The 15,115-nt window shown below is 38.5% G+C and overlaps 1 protein-coding gene across 3 annotated transcripts in view; it reads left to right on the forward strand.

Moving 5' to 3' along the window:
- Positions 1–6,666, forward strand: part of qser1 (glutamine and serine rich 1) — a 72,380-nt gene extending 65,714 nt beyond the window's left edge. For all 3 annotated transcript variants that reach the window (XM_060923430.1, XM_060923432.1, XM_060923431.1), the window contains 3 exons: positions 2,767–2,913; positions 3,069–3,164; positions 5,224–6,666. In XM_060923430.1, coding sequence (XP_060779413.1) covers positions 2,767–2,913; positions 3,069–3,164; positions 5,224–5,379 — 399 coding nt within the window. In that variant the 3' untranslated portion in view covers positions 5,380–6,666. The remainder of the gene's footprint in view (positions 1–2,766; positions 2,914–3,068; positions 3,165–5,223) is intronic.
- The last annotated feature ends 8,449 nt before the right edge of the window (positions 6,667–15,115 follow it).

Raw genomic sequence — 15,115 nt, forward strand, 5'->3', positions numbered from 1 at the left:
AAAACATATCTATACAGAGCAAATAGTATATTGAGAAATAAAAAGCCCTATGTTTCAGACATGCCTTCGGAGAGTCACACCAGTGGCCAGATTGTTTTTCTGTTATGTTGAATGTCTGAAATAAAAATAGAAACTGAAGGCTCATATTCAGCCAATGCTTATTTCTGCTTTATGGAAAATGTATCATATTGAGACGCCACTGCATTGTATTGCATCAAATCATGTTTAAGTTTTGTGTATCGTTATGCCTTTATTCACTACACTAAGCCCATGTTTACATTAGACCATATCAGCGGATCATCAGATTAACGTTTTTAAAACGATTAGTGTGCACACAGCAACACCAATACACGATTTGCGTGCACACAGCAACACCAATACACAGATACGCTCGGCTCCGCAGGCATCCTGCGCTCCAAATCACTCCGCCCTGAACAGCGAGTGCCCTCTGGAGGGTGCGCACTCCGGCCTTGCGCAGCTCACAGAGCACGTGAGTGAAGTGCACAAGCTGTGATTCGGGACTGAGCCGCTGTGTGTGTGATCCCAGCGCATATCACTTACCACTTGCAAGTGGAAGGATGGCAAGCCTAAAGACAATCATAACTACACAATGGGCAGTATTTGCATCAGTATTTGCAGTATTTTCATATTTTATACTCTTTAATGAAAGGTGATACAAGGCGGAAGTCCGTGACGTTTTTCAGCAGTCGAGTCACATGACCAACGCCAGCAAATCAGGAAGGTGGATGTCACAGTGACGTTGTCCAATGACGACGCCAGCTAGAGCTCAGCACAGCGTATCCGCGTATTCTCAATGTTTACACAGCACCAGAGCTGACACGATCTGGATTGAATACATGGACCCTGGCGGATTCCCGTTTCCCGGCGTTTCCAGGCAGTTTAATGTAAACGGACAGTGCATCCGCGAAGAAAACGAGACAGATACGGTCTAATGTAAACTTGGCCTAAAAGAGTACGTAAGCCCCATTTCAAAGGCAGCATAAGGACAGATGCCATCTTACGTTAGACTCATTTGAAAGAAGAAGCAATCACATAATACAGTTTACAGGATAAAAGTGAATATTAAAGCCGGAAAAACAAACCTAGCACACTGCTGTGGCTGGCTAATTATTCTTGCGATCAGACAATTTAATATTAGCATGTGCCTGTTTTCTTGAAATACTAATACAACCCCAATTCCAAAAAAGTTGGGGCGCTGTGTAAACTGTAAATAAAAGCAGAATGCGATAATTTGCAAATCATGGAAACCCTGTATTTCATTGAAAATAGTACAAAGACAACATATCAAATGCTGAAACTGAGAAATTTTATTGTTTTTTGAAAAATATATGCTCATTTTGAATTTGATGTCAGCAACACGTTTCAAAAAAGTTGGGACAGGAGCATGTTTACCAGTGTGTTGCATCACCTCTATTTTTAACGACACTCTATAAATATTTGGGAACTGAGGAGACCAATTGCTGTAGTTTTGAAAGAGAAATGCTGTCCCATTCTTGCCTTATATACAATTTCAGTTGCTCAACAGTTTGGAGTCTCCTTTGTTCCTTTGTCGTATTTTGCACTTCATAATGCACCAGATGTTTTAAATGGGAGACAGGTCTGGACTGCAGGCAGGCCAGTTTAGCACCCGGACTCTTACTACAGAGCCATACAGTTTTAATATGTGCAGAAAGCGGTTTGGCATTGTCTCACTGAAAGAAGGAAGGCCTTCCCTGAAAAAGATTTTGTCTGGATGGCAGCATATTGCTCTGAAACGTGTATGTATCATTCAGCATTAATGAAGTTACCCATGTCATGTACACTAATGCCCCCTCATACCATCACAGATGCTGGCTTTTGAACTGTGCACTGATAGCAAGCTGGATGGTCCCTCTCCTCTTTAGCCTGGAGGACGTGGTGTCCATGATTTCTAATTTGGATTCGCCAGACCTTGGGACAGTTTTCCACTTTGCCTCAGTCCATCGTAAAAGAGCTCGGGCCCAGAGAAGTTGGTGGTGTTTCTGGATATTGTTTATGTATGGTTTATTTCCACTACAGACACATGTCTGCTTTTACTGCAGTGTCACCTGAGGGCCTGAAGATCACAGGCATCCAATGTCAGTTTTCAGCCTTGTCTCTTACATACAGAAATTTCTCCAGATTCTCTGAATCTTTTAATCATATTATGTCCCATAGATGATGTGATCCCCAAATTCTTTGCAATTTTACACTGAGGAATGTTATTCTTAAATTGTTGTACTGTTTGCCCACACAGTCTTTCATAGAGCGGTGAACCCCTCCCCATCTTTACTTCTGAGAGACTCTGCCTCTCTGGGATCCTCTTTTTATATCCAATCGTGTTACTGACCTGTCGCCAATTAACCAAATTAGGGTTTTTTTAGCATTACAAAACTTTTTCAGCCTTTTGTTGCCCCTGTCCCAACTTTTCTGAAACATGTTGCTGACATCAACTTCAAAATGAGCATATATTTTTCAAAAGACAATAAAATTTCTCAGTTTCAACATTTGAAATGTTGTCTTTGTACTATTTTACATGAAATATAGGGCTTCCATGATTTGCAAATCTTCAAATTCTGTTTTTATTATTTATGTTTTACACAGTGTCCCAACTTTTGTGGAATTGGGGTTGTAAAAAACAATTTGTGTTAAGGCCAGAAGCTGCATTTAAGTTGTTTTCTGTATGGTTTTATTTTTTGCACTGGCATTCATTGCAATGCTTGATTTGTCTTTTTCTGTCCACTTCAGAATGCGTTAGACAGCTTTCCCGAGTTGTCAGTGGTGACGGAGCTGAAAACAGACGGAGAGACCCCCACTTTTAAAGTCAGACTGAGTGGGAAGGCGTACAACAGGAAGACCATGAAACCTGCAAAATCCTCCATTAAACTTCCCTTGGTGTGTTGCACAACAGATCAGTCCCATTGGATATAATATTAAAACATTTAGGGACTCTATGTTCATTGAAATTAAGCAATGACTGGGATGTAATACTTGCTTTAAGCCACTAGGTGGTATCATTATTATTAATCTTCATTTTCTCTCTCTCTCAGGAGTACACAGTGGAGCAGCAGAAAACTCATTGGTTTTCTCTCTATCATTCACTGCAGCACTACAAGTATCACACTTATCTGATGTGTATGGAAGAGGTGAGAACGTGTTTTTTCTGTGTGTTTCCTACATTAAAGGGATCCTCCAACGGATTTATTCTCAGACTTATTTTAAGTAAAAGTAGTCACAGGTTTCAAAACTCAAACTTTTATTTTTGGAGACCAAATAGTGTTTGAGAAAAATTAATTTTCTTTAAAATGTCAGATGGGCTTCCTGCAGTGGTGACGTATGCGATGACATCATCTAGCAGTCGCTTGGAGCAAGTCATCTGTTTATATTCTCTGTTTACATAGTAGTTTTGCTAGTTTTACAAGTATTTTACTGAATTTATCAGTTTTTAAATAAGTATGCCTCATTGTGAAGCATATAAATGCCACAGTGATGCTAAAAAGAAAGCACAAGCTGGAACTAGATTGCATTTCCACAGAGAAAATGCAAAGTGTGCTTGCTTAGCCGGAACAGAGCGTCACCGACAGAAACTGAATCATTGGTCTGGTTGGTCAAAAAGTGAAAAGTCATTTAATTGGATATTCTAAATCTACAGTTAATTATCTTTAAAATAAAGAATCATGTTCGGTTAAATTTGGTGCAGCCAGTCCAGAGAAATTAGCAAAAATGTCTAAGGCATCATCATCTTCACAGAAAGTCAGTTTTAGAGAAACTCAACTGTAACCTTTGTGGTGCGTAAATTGAAATTAATTTGGCCTATAATGTTGTATTATAGGTTGTTGTTTTTTTTTTTACAATATAATATTTTTGTGATATGGTCATGTTTGAAGGTTATTCACCCCAAAAAAAATTTTGTGGCCAAAGACAGTGAGTCCTTACAGCAAACACATACATTTCTATAAACTCAAAACCAATTTTGGCATACTACAGTGACACATCTATTCTTTATAGCTGGAGAAAATGCCATCAAAACTGTTCATGTGATAGACTGGGAGAAAGTCAATATATAGAGGATATCATATGAAGATATTTAGTTTAGCTTTGAGTGGTGAACATATTCTCGAATGAGCGAAGCAAACGAGTGAAAATATTTTCAACATGAAGATAAACTTCTCCATATCTTTGCACAACTGTGTAATGTTCTTTATATCATATGGACCCATCCACAGAAAAAAATATGCAAGTTAAACAAAAGAATTTTAATTTTGAACCAGTTCACAATTTTGACAACGCACGTCTAGTCAGCAGGAAAACACTGGGAGTGACGTCATCGGAGTGAAATATCGGGAATTATTATACATACAGGACACTTTTTCGATGGAATAAAAACATGTATTCTGTTCCCTTCTAGTGGGTTTCATTCATTTGGTTTGATAGCATGCAATATTGTTAGCATATTGCTTATCCTACATGTATTACGTCACTACCCAATGCAGAATGAGCACTGAATATGGTTTACGATATTGCATGGTTGTCAAGACAACATGACGTCACACGTCGGAGATGTGAAACTTCCACACTAGCAAGTGACTGTAACGATTTGTAAACAAACATGGCCACCAGGTTTGCGTCATTAAATACGGAAGATTTTGAAAGAATTTTGAAAGAGAAAGACGTATTGAACACCTGAAAGGAATGTGTATTATTATAATAATAATATTGGCTGGCTTTTTTTCATGATATATATCAGCTATATTCCATTCTGAATGGAATATGTCTGATATACCACTGAATGCCAGCCAATATTATTTAAATATGTCACTCAGATTCGTGATGTATTTCATATGAAAAATGCAAGTTTTTCAACATGAGAAGATAAACTTCATATTTTCAAGCCAATATGTGATTTTCTTTTTATTATATAGACACATTCCCAAACGAAAAGTACCCAAATTTATCAAAATAATTCATCGATTTCCTCACGAGTGATATATAGAGATTTATGTCACGGTTTTGGTTCTCCATGTAGCTCGTATGAAAAATATGAATGGTGTATTTCCCAGTAAAGCACTTGTGTCCAAATAATGTATATGTAAGAAATATAACACAGCATATGACTTTTTTCCTGAGATGACATATATTGGTATTGTTACACCTTCGATGAAAGTTTCCACTTTTTTTCTTTGTATGTATGTTTTTGCGTATCAGATTACACTGTTGCGCTCACGTGGCATGGATCTCGGACAGGAGGAGACTGTGCAGACGTGCATGGGGAACCGAGCATGGGTGGAGGGCCTGTTTGACCGATTCGGAGAACTGCTCACACAGGTGCAGCAGGCCTGCCTTAACCAGACAGAACAGTAGGACAACAAGTGAATGCAGTTCATGAGCACTAACTGACAAGATGGATATGGAGACGCACCAGAAACCTGAGAATCATGTGAAAACACTGCAAATACGATTAATCATGAGGAGAGCCACTAAAACAGAGCCGGAGAACCATCTGAAGACGGAAAGCTCGAAACTATGTACAGACTTGACAGACATGAAGATGCAGGAAATGGAGATTCTCAAGAAATGCTGAACCATGAAAAGATGGGAAAACCCTGAGAGGGTGAAGAACCGTGAGGATAGCTATTAGATGATGGAGAAGGTGGTGGAGAATCACAAGATGATGGAGAACCAGAAACAAACAAAAGGAAGCATTAAACAAAACATTTTACACTATTAGAATATGAAAAGAAATAAATGTGAAAAAAAAAACATTGAACCATGAAAAGGCTGTAAGATAATGGAGAACTGAAGCCAAGAAGATTTAGACCCACAAGAAAAATTGGGAATGATTTTTATTGAAAAAAAAAAAATGTATACAAAGACCAGCAGCAGAACCTCGGTGTCTGTTCTTGGAACCACAGAGACAATGGATTTTAATCATGTTCTTTTTAAAAATCATGTTTTACGTTTTTTATTATGATCTATTTGGCAAAACTGGACACAGATGACACAACAGCTGGCTAATTTTCATTCTCTGATGGTTAACGAATGTGTGGTACAGGGTGATCTACCTTGAGTTTTTGGAACACTAATTTTAAAAAGAACATTTGTATTTGGAGAAAGAGGGGTGCTAATGATTGTATAAATATATAAATATATAGATATATATGTAAAAACTTTCTATATGACAGTGTACATTTTGTAAAGAGAGCTCTTTGGATGGATTTGACTCTGTGCTTTTAAACTCCTTTTATATAACAGAGGTTATAAAGACGGAGTTGGTGCAATTCAAATGCATCTTTTGTGATAATGTTGTAATAAACAACATTGGAACTATTTTCTTGCAAGAAGCTATATTTTATAGTCTCTCAAAACCCTTTATCATAAACAGAAATGTATTTTTCCACAAAGGAAATGTTGTTTCCTGATCATCTTTGTGGTACACTCTGTTTTATGAAAGAGATGCCGGGTGTGTTTATATGGCAAATTTCTATCCGTGAAGGTGCGACTTAAGATCACTTCTTTACTGTAGAATATTACAAATTTGCCAGTTTTGCACAGATTACAATGCTTTTGCTTTTCAAGTGTAGCTGTGATACAACATGCGAGTTTTGTTTTGTTTTTTGATATGCGAAAAATAAATTTCCTACCATTGAATCCACGGAGTCCGAACTTTTCCTTTAACTACATCTTTAAATAATTAGCAATTATTCCAAGAAATAGAGTCATACATAAGCTGATAGTGTCTTTAAGCCATGTACAACGAGATTGAGCAGAATAACTGTTTTATTCTATCCACATTCACTGGATTTTGAGGAATGGAGCTTTGTTTTTTATTTTTTGCAAATTTGATAAATAAAAACCTTATACAAAACATTTGGCAAAATGATTTCCGCTTAGAATGTAAACAAACCGGTGAAATCACTGTAGCAATTTGTGCAAAATGCTATAATAATAATTCTTGAAAAATAAAAAAAGATACGTTCTTACCCTCAAATACTTTCATTCCATATTTTGTTGCTCTTTTTTTGGGGGGGGGGTTCTTATCCTTCTTTAGGGGTTTTTTGGCAGCTGGCAAACCAACTTAGTGTGGCATTACTGCCACTGACTGGGCTGGAGTGTGGAACAAGAGCTATGGGGGGGACAATATGCTTTTAGCTATTTCTGTTTCTTTTAAATACTTGATAATTTTTAGGGTTTTGTTTTCGAGTAAAGTTTTTATTTCGTCCTTGGTTGGTTCAGCAACGTGCTCCACCATTTTGTTTTTCTCTACTCACGGTATATATGAGCTGATATCCTAGTAGTAGAGTAGCCAATCGGAGCATGCATGATTGCTCATATCCAGTGAATGTGTATGGAATATACACTGGTATTTTGTAACCGGGGCCCTAGTGTCCCTTTTTTTGGGGGGGGGGTCCAAATTTTTACTAAGGACAAAAACAATCAAAATCAGTCCAGTATTGAGTTCGAACACTATAATCAGCACCTGCAAAATGGCTATACAATGTAATCCTATGGAGCAATTATCCATGTCAAAGTAAAATGCTTGCTTTTGCCACTGACAGACTCATAATGTTATTATACTGTAAGTATCTGACAACATGGAAAGGATCCTACAGAGATACGCCTGTGTCTGTTTACCTTACTAACTGTAAAGAAACTGTAGAAAATGATTGTTTCTACACTAATTATTTTACCTTTCTCCTAGTCTCTGACACAGCTTTATTCATTGCCTGTACTCAATTATCACACAGGGGCTGTATACTCTGGCTCAAATAAATAGGAACAGGCATCAAATTCAAATGCTTCATCCATATTGTCGTAATCAGCTAAATATTCAGGCATTACTTTGGAAATGCTTTAGACTTCACAAATTCTCCTTTAGTAAACATCAGAAAACAGCCCCCATACGATAATCAATTACAGGCACTATGTCAGAGACCAGAAGAAGAAAATGGTCAAACAATGACTAGAAATTCTTTTTTTCCAGTTTCATTCCAATTATTGAGGTAAACAGAGACAATCTGTAAAGATTCTTTCCGTGTTGTCATAAACTTATGATAACATTATGAGCCTGTCAGTGGTGAAAACAAGCAGTTTACTTTGATGTGGATGATTGCCCCATAGGATTACATTGTATAGCCATTTTGCGGTTGCTGGTAATAGTGTTCTAACTCAATACTGGAGTGATTTCGATTGTTTTTGTTCCTAGTAAAAATCTGGACACAAAAAGATGGGAAAATAGAGCGCAGGTTAAAAAATACCCGAGTTTCCCTTTAAGGCTTCTGTTGCAGTTTATAATATTTATAACATTTATATTATCTTGCCATACAATTTAAAAAGTCTTATACAAAATCTTTTCTGTAATTATTTGCCTTGAGCCTTCTCCAGATTTACGTACAATCTCTAGTACATTGTCATCTATTAAGATGAACAATATTTCACAGTGTAGATGAATGCTACCAGCCATCTTTCATGTTTTTTTGTCTCTTATTGCAGTTTGTTGTTATTCTGCTCCCCAGGCCACAGCCTCCCGAAGTGTGTAATTTACATAATTACAATACAGTTCCACTTCTAATAATGGTTCCAATAATGTAGCTCCATTTCGAAAAGCTGTTCGGACTGTCCCTGCTGTTTTACAAAATTATTTATTCAAAACTGTGATTATGTAGCTTAACAGCTTTGTTTTAAGACATCCTATAATGATTTAGGGATATATTACAGAAGATTTCTGCTGAGACTTATAAGACTGTATTTAAGTTAGCACCATGTATTAAACCAAAGGCAAGCTTGGCTTTTTAGACTACATTTGTTTAAGAAAGAAAGAAAGAAATTTTGTAATTTAATTTTTGTTGAACAATCTCTTTGGACACTTAAGTGCATTCTTACTGTCTTGTTCCTGGACATGCACAGATGCATGTATCTCATCTCATCTCATTATCTCATCTCATCTCATCTCATTATCTCTAGCCGCTTTATCCTTCTACAGGGTCGCAGGCAAGCTGGAGCCTATCCCAGCTGACTACGGGCGGAAGGCGGGGTACACCCTGGACAAGTCGCCAGGTCATCACAGGGCTGACACATAGACAAAGACAACCATTCACACTCACATTCACACCTACGGTCAATTTAGAGTCACCAATTAGCCTAACCTGCATGTCTTTGGACTGTGGGGGAAACCGGAGCACCCGGAGGAAACCCACGCGGACACGGGGAGAACATGCAAACTCCACACAGAAAGGCCCTCGCCGGCCCCAGGGCTCGAACCCAGGACCTTCTTGCTGTGAGGCGACAGCGCTAACCACTATACCACCGTGCCGCCCCAGATGCATGTATAATAATAATTATTATTATTATTATTAGTAGTAGTAGTAGTAGTATGTGTATGTAGTACACTTCATACTTATACAACCCCGATTCCAAAAAAGTTGGGACAAAGTACAAATTGTAAATAAAAACGGAATGCAATAATTTACAAATCTCAAAAACTGATATTGTATTCACAATAGAACATAGACAACATATCAAATGTCAAAAGTGAGACATTTTGAAATTTCATGCCAAATATTGGCTCATTTGAAATTTCATGACAGCAACACATCTCAAAAAAGGTGGGACAGGGGCAATAAGAGGCTGGAAAAGTTAAAGGTACAAAAAAGGAACAGCTGGAGGACCAAATTGCAACTCATTAGGTCAATTGGCAATAGGTCATTAACATGACTGGGTATAAAAAGAGCATCTTGGAGTGGCAGCGGCTCTCAGAAGTAAAGAGGGGAAGAGGATCAACAATCCCCCTAATTCTGCGCCGACAAATAGTGGAGCAATATCAGAAAGGAGTTTGACAGTGTAAAATTGCAAAGAGTTTGAACATATCATCATCTACAGTGCATAATATCATCAAAAGATTCAGAGAATCTGGAAGAATCTCTGTGCGTAAGGGTCAAGGCCGGAAAACCATACTGGGTGCCCGTGATCTTCGGGCCCTTAGACGGCACTGCATCACATACAGGCATGCTTCTGTATTGGAAATCACAAAATGGGCTCAGGAATATTTCCAGAGAACATTATTTGTGAACACAATTCACCGTGCCATCTGCCGTTGCCAGCTAAAACTCTATAGTTCAAAGAAGAAGCCGTATCTAAACGATCCAGAAGCGCAGACGTCTTCTCTGGGCCAAAGCTCATTTAAAATGGACTGTGGCAAAGTGGAAAACTGTTCTGTGGTCAGACGAATCAAAATTTGAAGTTCTTTATGGAAATCAGGGACGCCGTGTCATTCAGACTAAAGAGGAGAAGGACGACCCAAGTTGTTATCAGCGCTCAGTTCAGAAGCCTGCATCTCTGATGGTATGGGGTATATATATCTTACTGTCAAAGGCACATATACAGTACCAGTCAAAAGTTTGGACACACCTTCTAATTCAATTTTTTTTTCTTTATTTTTATTCATGAAAATACACTTCATGTCTTAAAGTAATGATGGATGTCGTTTCTCTTTACTTAGTTGAGCGGTTCTTGACATGATATGGAATTGTGGAGTTGTGGAATAGGGCTATTTACTGTATTATTATTATTTATTATTTACTGTTTGATCTCAAACACATTAAGAAAGCAAGAAATTCCACTAATTAACTTTTTGACGAGACAGCTGTTAACTGAAGAGCATTCCATGTGATGACGTCATGAAGCTGTAAAATAGTGTGCAAAGCATTATCAAGGTAAACGGTGGCTACTTTGAAGAATCTAAAATATGACATTTTGTTGAACACAATTCCATGTACAGTGCCCTCCTAGTAAAGATGAGTAAAAAGGGTTAGAAAAAATCCATCTTTTGGTGAAGTCGCTTCATCTCACACTGAAAAAATGAGAAAAATCCAACCTTTAATTGAAATAAACTTATTCAAAGGAAAACAAATCCCTCATCAAGAAATAATTATTTTCACAAAAACACATGTGCCACTAATATTGGCAACCCTGCATTTAATACTTTGTACAACCTCCCTTTGCCAGTAAAACAGCACTGAGTCTTCTCCTATAACATTTTATCAGGTTGGAGATACAAAGCAGGGCATCTCAGACCCTTCTTCTTTACACAATCTCTCCAGATCATCCAGGGTCCTCGGCCCTCTCTTGTACACTCTCCTCTTCAGCTCACCTCACAGGTTTTCAACAAGGTTTTCTAACCCTTTTTACAAGGGGTACCAATAATGGTGGAGAGCACGGGCTATGAATTTTGACAGAAGTTTTATATGCACAAGAATTAAAAATAAGTGCTCTTAAAAATAGTTAGAATTAAAATAGATCACTCACTCAGATGCCCTGTAGGCCAATTAGCCTGTCAGTTGCCAGTCTCTTACGAGGCTGTCTGCATCTATATTGAGCACACTTCATCTACCACTGGCTTGCTAGGCCGGTCACAGCTTCCCCAGACAAACAACCATTTACAACTATGGGCAATTTAGAATAGTCACTGGTAGTTAATCTACCATGTCTTTGGATTGTGGGGGAAACCAGAGCACCCAGAGGAAACCCACACAGACACAATATGCAAACTCCACACATAAAGGCCCCTGTCAGCCATGAGGTTTCACCCCAGAACCTTCTTGCTGTGAGGCAACAGTGCTAACCACTATACCATCACAATAGATAGTCACAATAGATAGTCAAGAGAATATAATCATTCATACTAAAACAATGCAGCAAAATCCTTGGCAGGTAAATTATTGCACATCATGCCTCTCAATTTCATATCTTCAAATATTTTCAGTCCTTTCACCTTGTTCAGATTTTGTCTAGTGGCTGGAACTTAATGATTTCAGATCCCAGGCCTGACAGAAAGCCATTATTAAACCCTTGAGCAAAACCCATAATCCTAAACTGCTTATTTGTTTGCATGGTTTGGGCTGCTGAAGGAATAAATATTGAAAGACCTATTTTATCAACCCCATTGCTTATATTTAGTGTGCACTGGGAAAAAAACTGGACAGGAAGTGCAGTTTCAGGTCATCTTTCCACATTATTTCTTCATTCCTCTTCAGTTCTACTTCCTCTCTGGATCACCTGTGTGCAGGTACAGTGTGGTAATTTTGAGGAATTATGGGTCACCTTGTACTCATTCCTCTACAGGGAGTGGCTGGTTAATGCTTAACAATTCATGTACACATATACGAGGCTAGATTAAATCACTGTGTGTGTGTGTGTGTGTGTGTGCGCGCACATGCATGTGCCACCAATGTGTTTATCTTTGTGTTTATGCATACTGCATGGATGTATATGGATGGACAGTATATAGCTTACTTTAACTTTTAACTTCATGCTTATTGTTCTCACTACATTATTTGTAACTTGGGCAAACCAGTTTGTACGGGGAAGCCATGGTCTAATGGTTAGAAAAGCAGCTTTGGGACCAAAAGGTTGCCAGTTTGATTCCCTGGACCAGCAGGAATGGCTGAAGTGCTGTTGAGCAAGGCACCTAACCCCAAACTGCTCCCCAGGCTGCTCTGAGTATGTTGTATGTCGCTCTGGATAACAGTGTCTGCTAAATGCCATTAATGTGATCAAGAAATCCTTATATGAAAATGAACTATTTGAGTATCCTCTTCATTGCATCTACTGTAGAATATAATTTAAAAAACTCTTGGTCATGACCTCAGACTTTACAGTATTGTGTCCTACACTGGTACTTTCCAATCCATCCCACTACTGTTTCATGGAAAAACTGTTCAGACTGTGACAATATCCTCTGTTGAACGAAATATGATTGTCAGAAAGGCTCTGTAGCATTAAAACAAAGGCGGCAATGTCCAGCGCCAATCCCTGGTGAAGAAGGCCACTGTCCAGCAGGGTTCGATGAGGGGCGTATGGGATTCCACAGAGCACATGGCTGGAAGAAACCGATATTTGTTTCACCACGCACCAACGTCTGCCCTAGAGCTGAGAAATGTATGAATATTGATAAGAGCATGCTCATCTGTGGGAACGAAACTGAGAGGGCACTTTGAGGATCATCAACACTGTGTTCTGATTTCATGCAAGGAGGAATTTTGTTTGTGTGGACTTGAACCCACAGAAAGTCAGTTTACTGAAACATCAGTAGTGTGAAAGTAACAAAATGATATTACTTCCACATTATCACTTGCATTAGCTAACACTGGCACTGTCTAAATCCATTTTTTTAAAGAATGCTTAGACCAAAAATCTGGTGCACAGGAGTATCTGGTGTGCATGTTGTCTGTTAGTTGATTTAGGATATCTTCTGGTACATTTCACGTTCTTGCATATATCCCACATGATTTTCAAAAAATATTTATTTTATTTATTTATATCGCATTTTTAACAATGGGCATTGTGACAAAGCAGCTTTACAGAAATTATATATGGATTTAGAATTATCCCTAATGATCAAATCAGTGGTGACAGTTTCACAGAAAAGCTTCTTGAGACAACATGAAGAAAAATCCTTGAGAGGAACCAGACTCGGAAGAAAACCCATCCTCTTCTGGCTGACACTGGATAGTGCAACTGTATAGAATGTTTTTGTATCTGAAGTCTTCCCAGGCAGTCTCCCATCCCAGTACTAACCAGGCGCTTAAGGCACATTGGACAGCACCAACCCAAATGGATTTCAATAGCCCTCAGCCTCTTGCCTATACAGGTAGGGTTACAATTTGGGGGGGGCTAGTCCTCTGGTAACCACAAGAGTTTGACTCCCCACTCGCATCTGTATTGCAGTATGCCTTGCCAAACAGCAGTAGGTACCATTTTTACGATGGTCCTTTGTATGATCCAACCGTGAGTAGAGCTCGCAATCTCCCACTCAAGAGGTAGACACGCAAACCACTAGGCTAGCTCACAGTATGTTTTGTATGCTGGAGCATTAAGATTTCCCTTCACTGGAACTAAGATGTTTCAGCATGACAGTGCAACTGTGCACAGACCAAGCTCCATGAAGATGTGGTTTACCAAGATAAGGAGTGGAAGAACGCAAGTGTCCTTCATAGAGCCCTGACCTCAACCCCACTGAACACCTGTAGGATGACCTGGAATGCTGACTGTTTGCCAGGTTCCTCACCCAACAAGCAGTGGTTTGACCTCACTAATGCTCTTGTGACTGAATTGTCCTCACAGCCACATTTCAAAATCTAGTAGAAAGCCTTTCCAGAAAATTTGAGGCTGTTACAGCAACAAAGGAAGGCTCAAACTCCACATAGTTTTCAAATAGGATTTTCAACAAGCATAGAGGAGTCTGATGATATGGAAACCACATACTGTATTTTTAATCAAGGATCTATTGCTTCTGATAGTGTCTGTTTGAGGAAATGTGGAGGTCAGGGATCTAGTACACAAGTTAATGATTTTGAAGAGGGAATATGTGAAATTAGTTCAGCCTGTTGGATGGGAGTAAACAATTCTAATCGCTATACTGACGTGGTTGTATTGTATTATACATAGTCATACATAGTCATCAAATTGTCTGACTTTAAGTTAATTATTTTCAATCATTTGTCTAATACTTTCAATTTTGTCACTGGAAAAATTCATAACATCACTATGACATACTGTTGCTGTTTGTGCTGCTACATTGGTCTTGTTCCTAGTCAACATTGCTACTGTTTTAATTTAGTCTCTAGGGAAGCTGTGGTCTAAAGGTTAGAGATGCAGCTTTGGAGCTAAAAGGTTGCTGGTTCACTTTTCTGGACCAGCAGTAATGGCTGAAGTGCCCTTAAGCAAGGCACCTAACCCCCAACTGCTCCCCAGGCTGCTCTGGGTACGTTGTGTGTTGCTGTGGATAAGAGCACCTGTAATGTAGGGTTATTCTTTATCATCTATTCTATTAAGGTGGATCTGAAATATGTTAATCTAACAGCACTGAGAGCTTTTCTATATATTAGGAGGCTGTCCTTCCATGCAAATTGGAACACTACCAATTTAGTTTGGAGCCATTTACAGTGGTGTTTGAAAGTTTGTGAACCCTTTAGAATTTTCTATATTTCTGCATAAATATGACCTAAAACATCATCAGATTTTCACAAAAGTCCTAAAAGTAGATAAAGAGAACGCAGTTAAACAAATGAGACAAAAATATTATACTTGGTCATTTATTTAT

This window comes from Neoarius graeffei, chromosome 6 (assembly GCF_027579695.1).
Source record: "Neoarius graeffei isolate fNeoGra1 chromosome 6, fNeoGra1.pri, whole genome shotgun sequence".
NCBI classification, from domain to species: domain Eukaryota; kingdom Metazoa; phylum Chordata; class Actinopteri; order Siluriformes; family Ariidae; genus Neoarius; species Neoarius graeffei.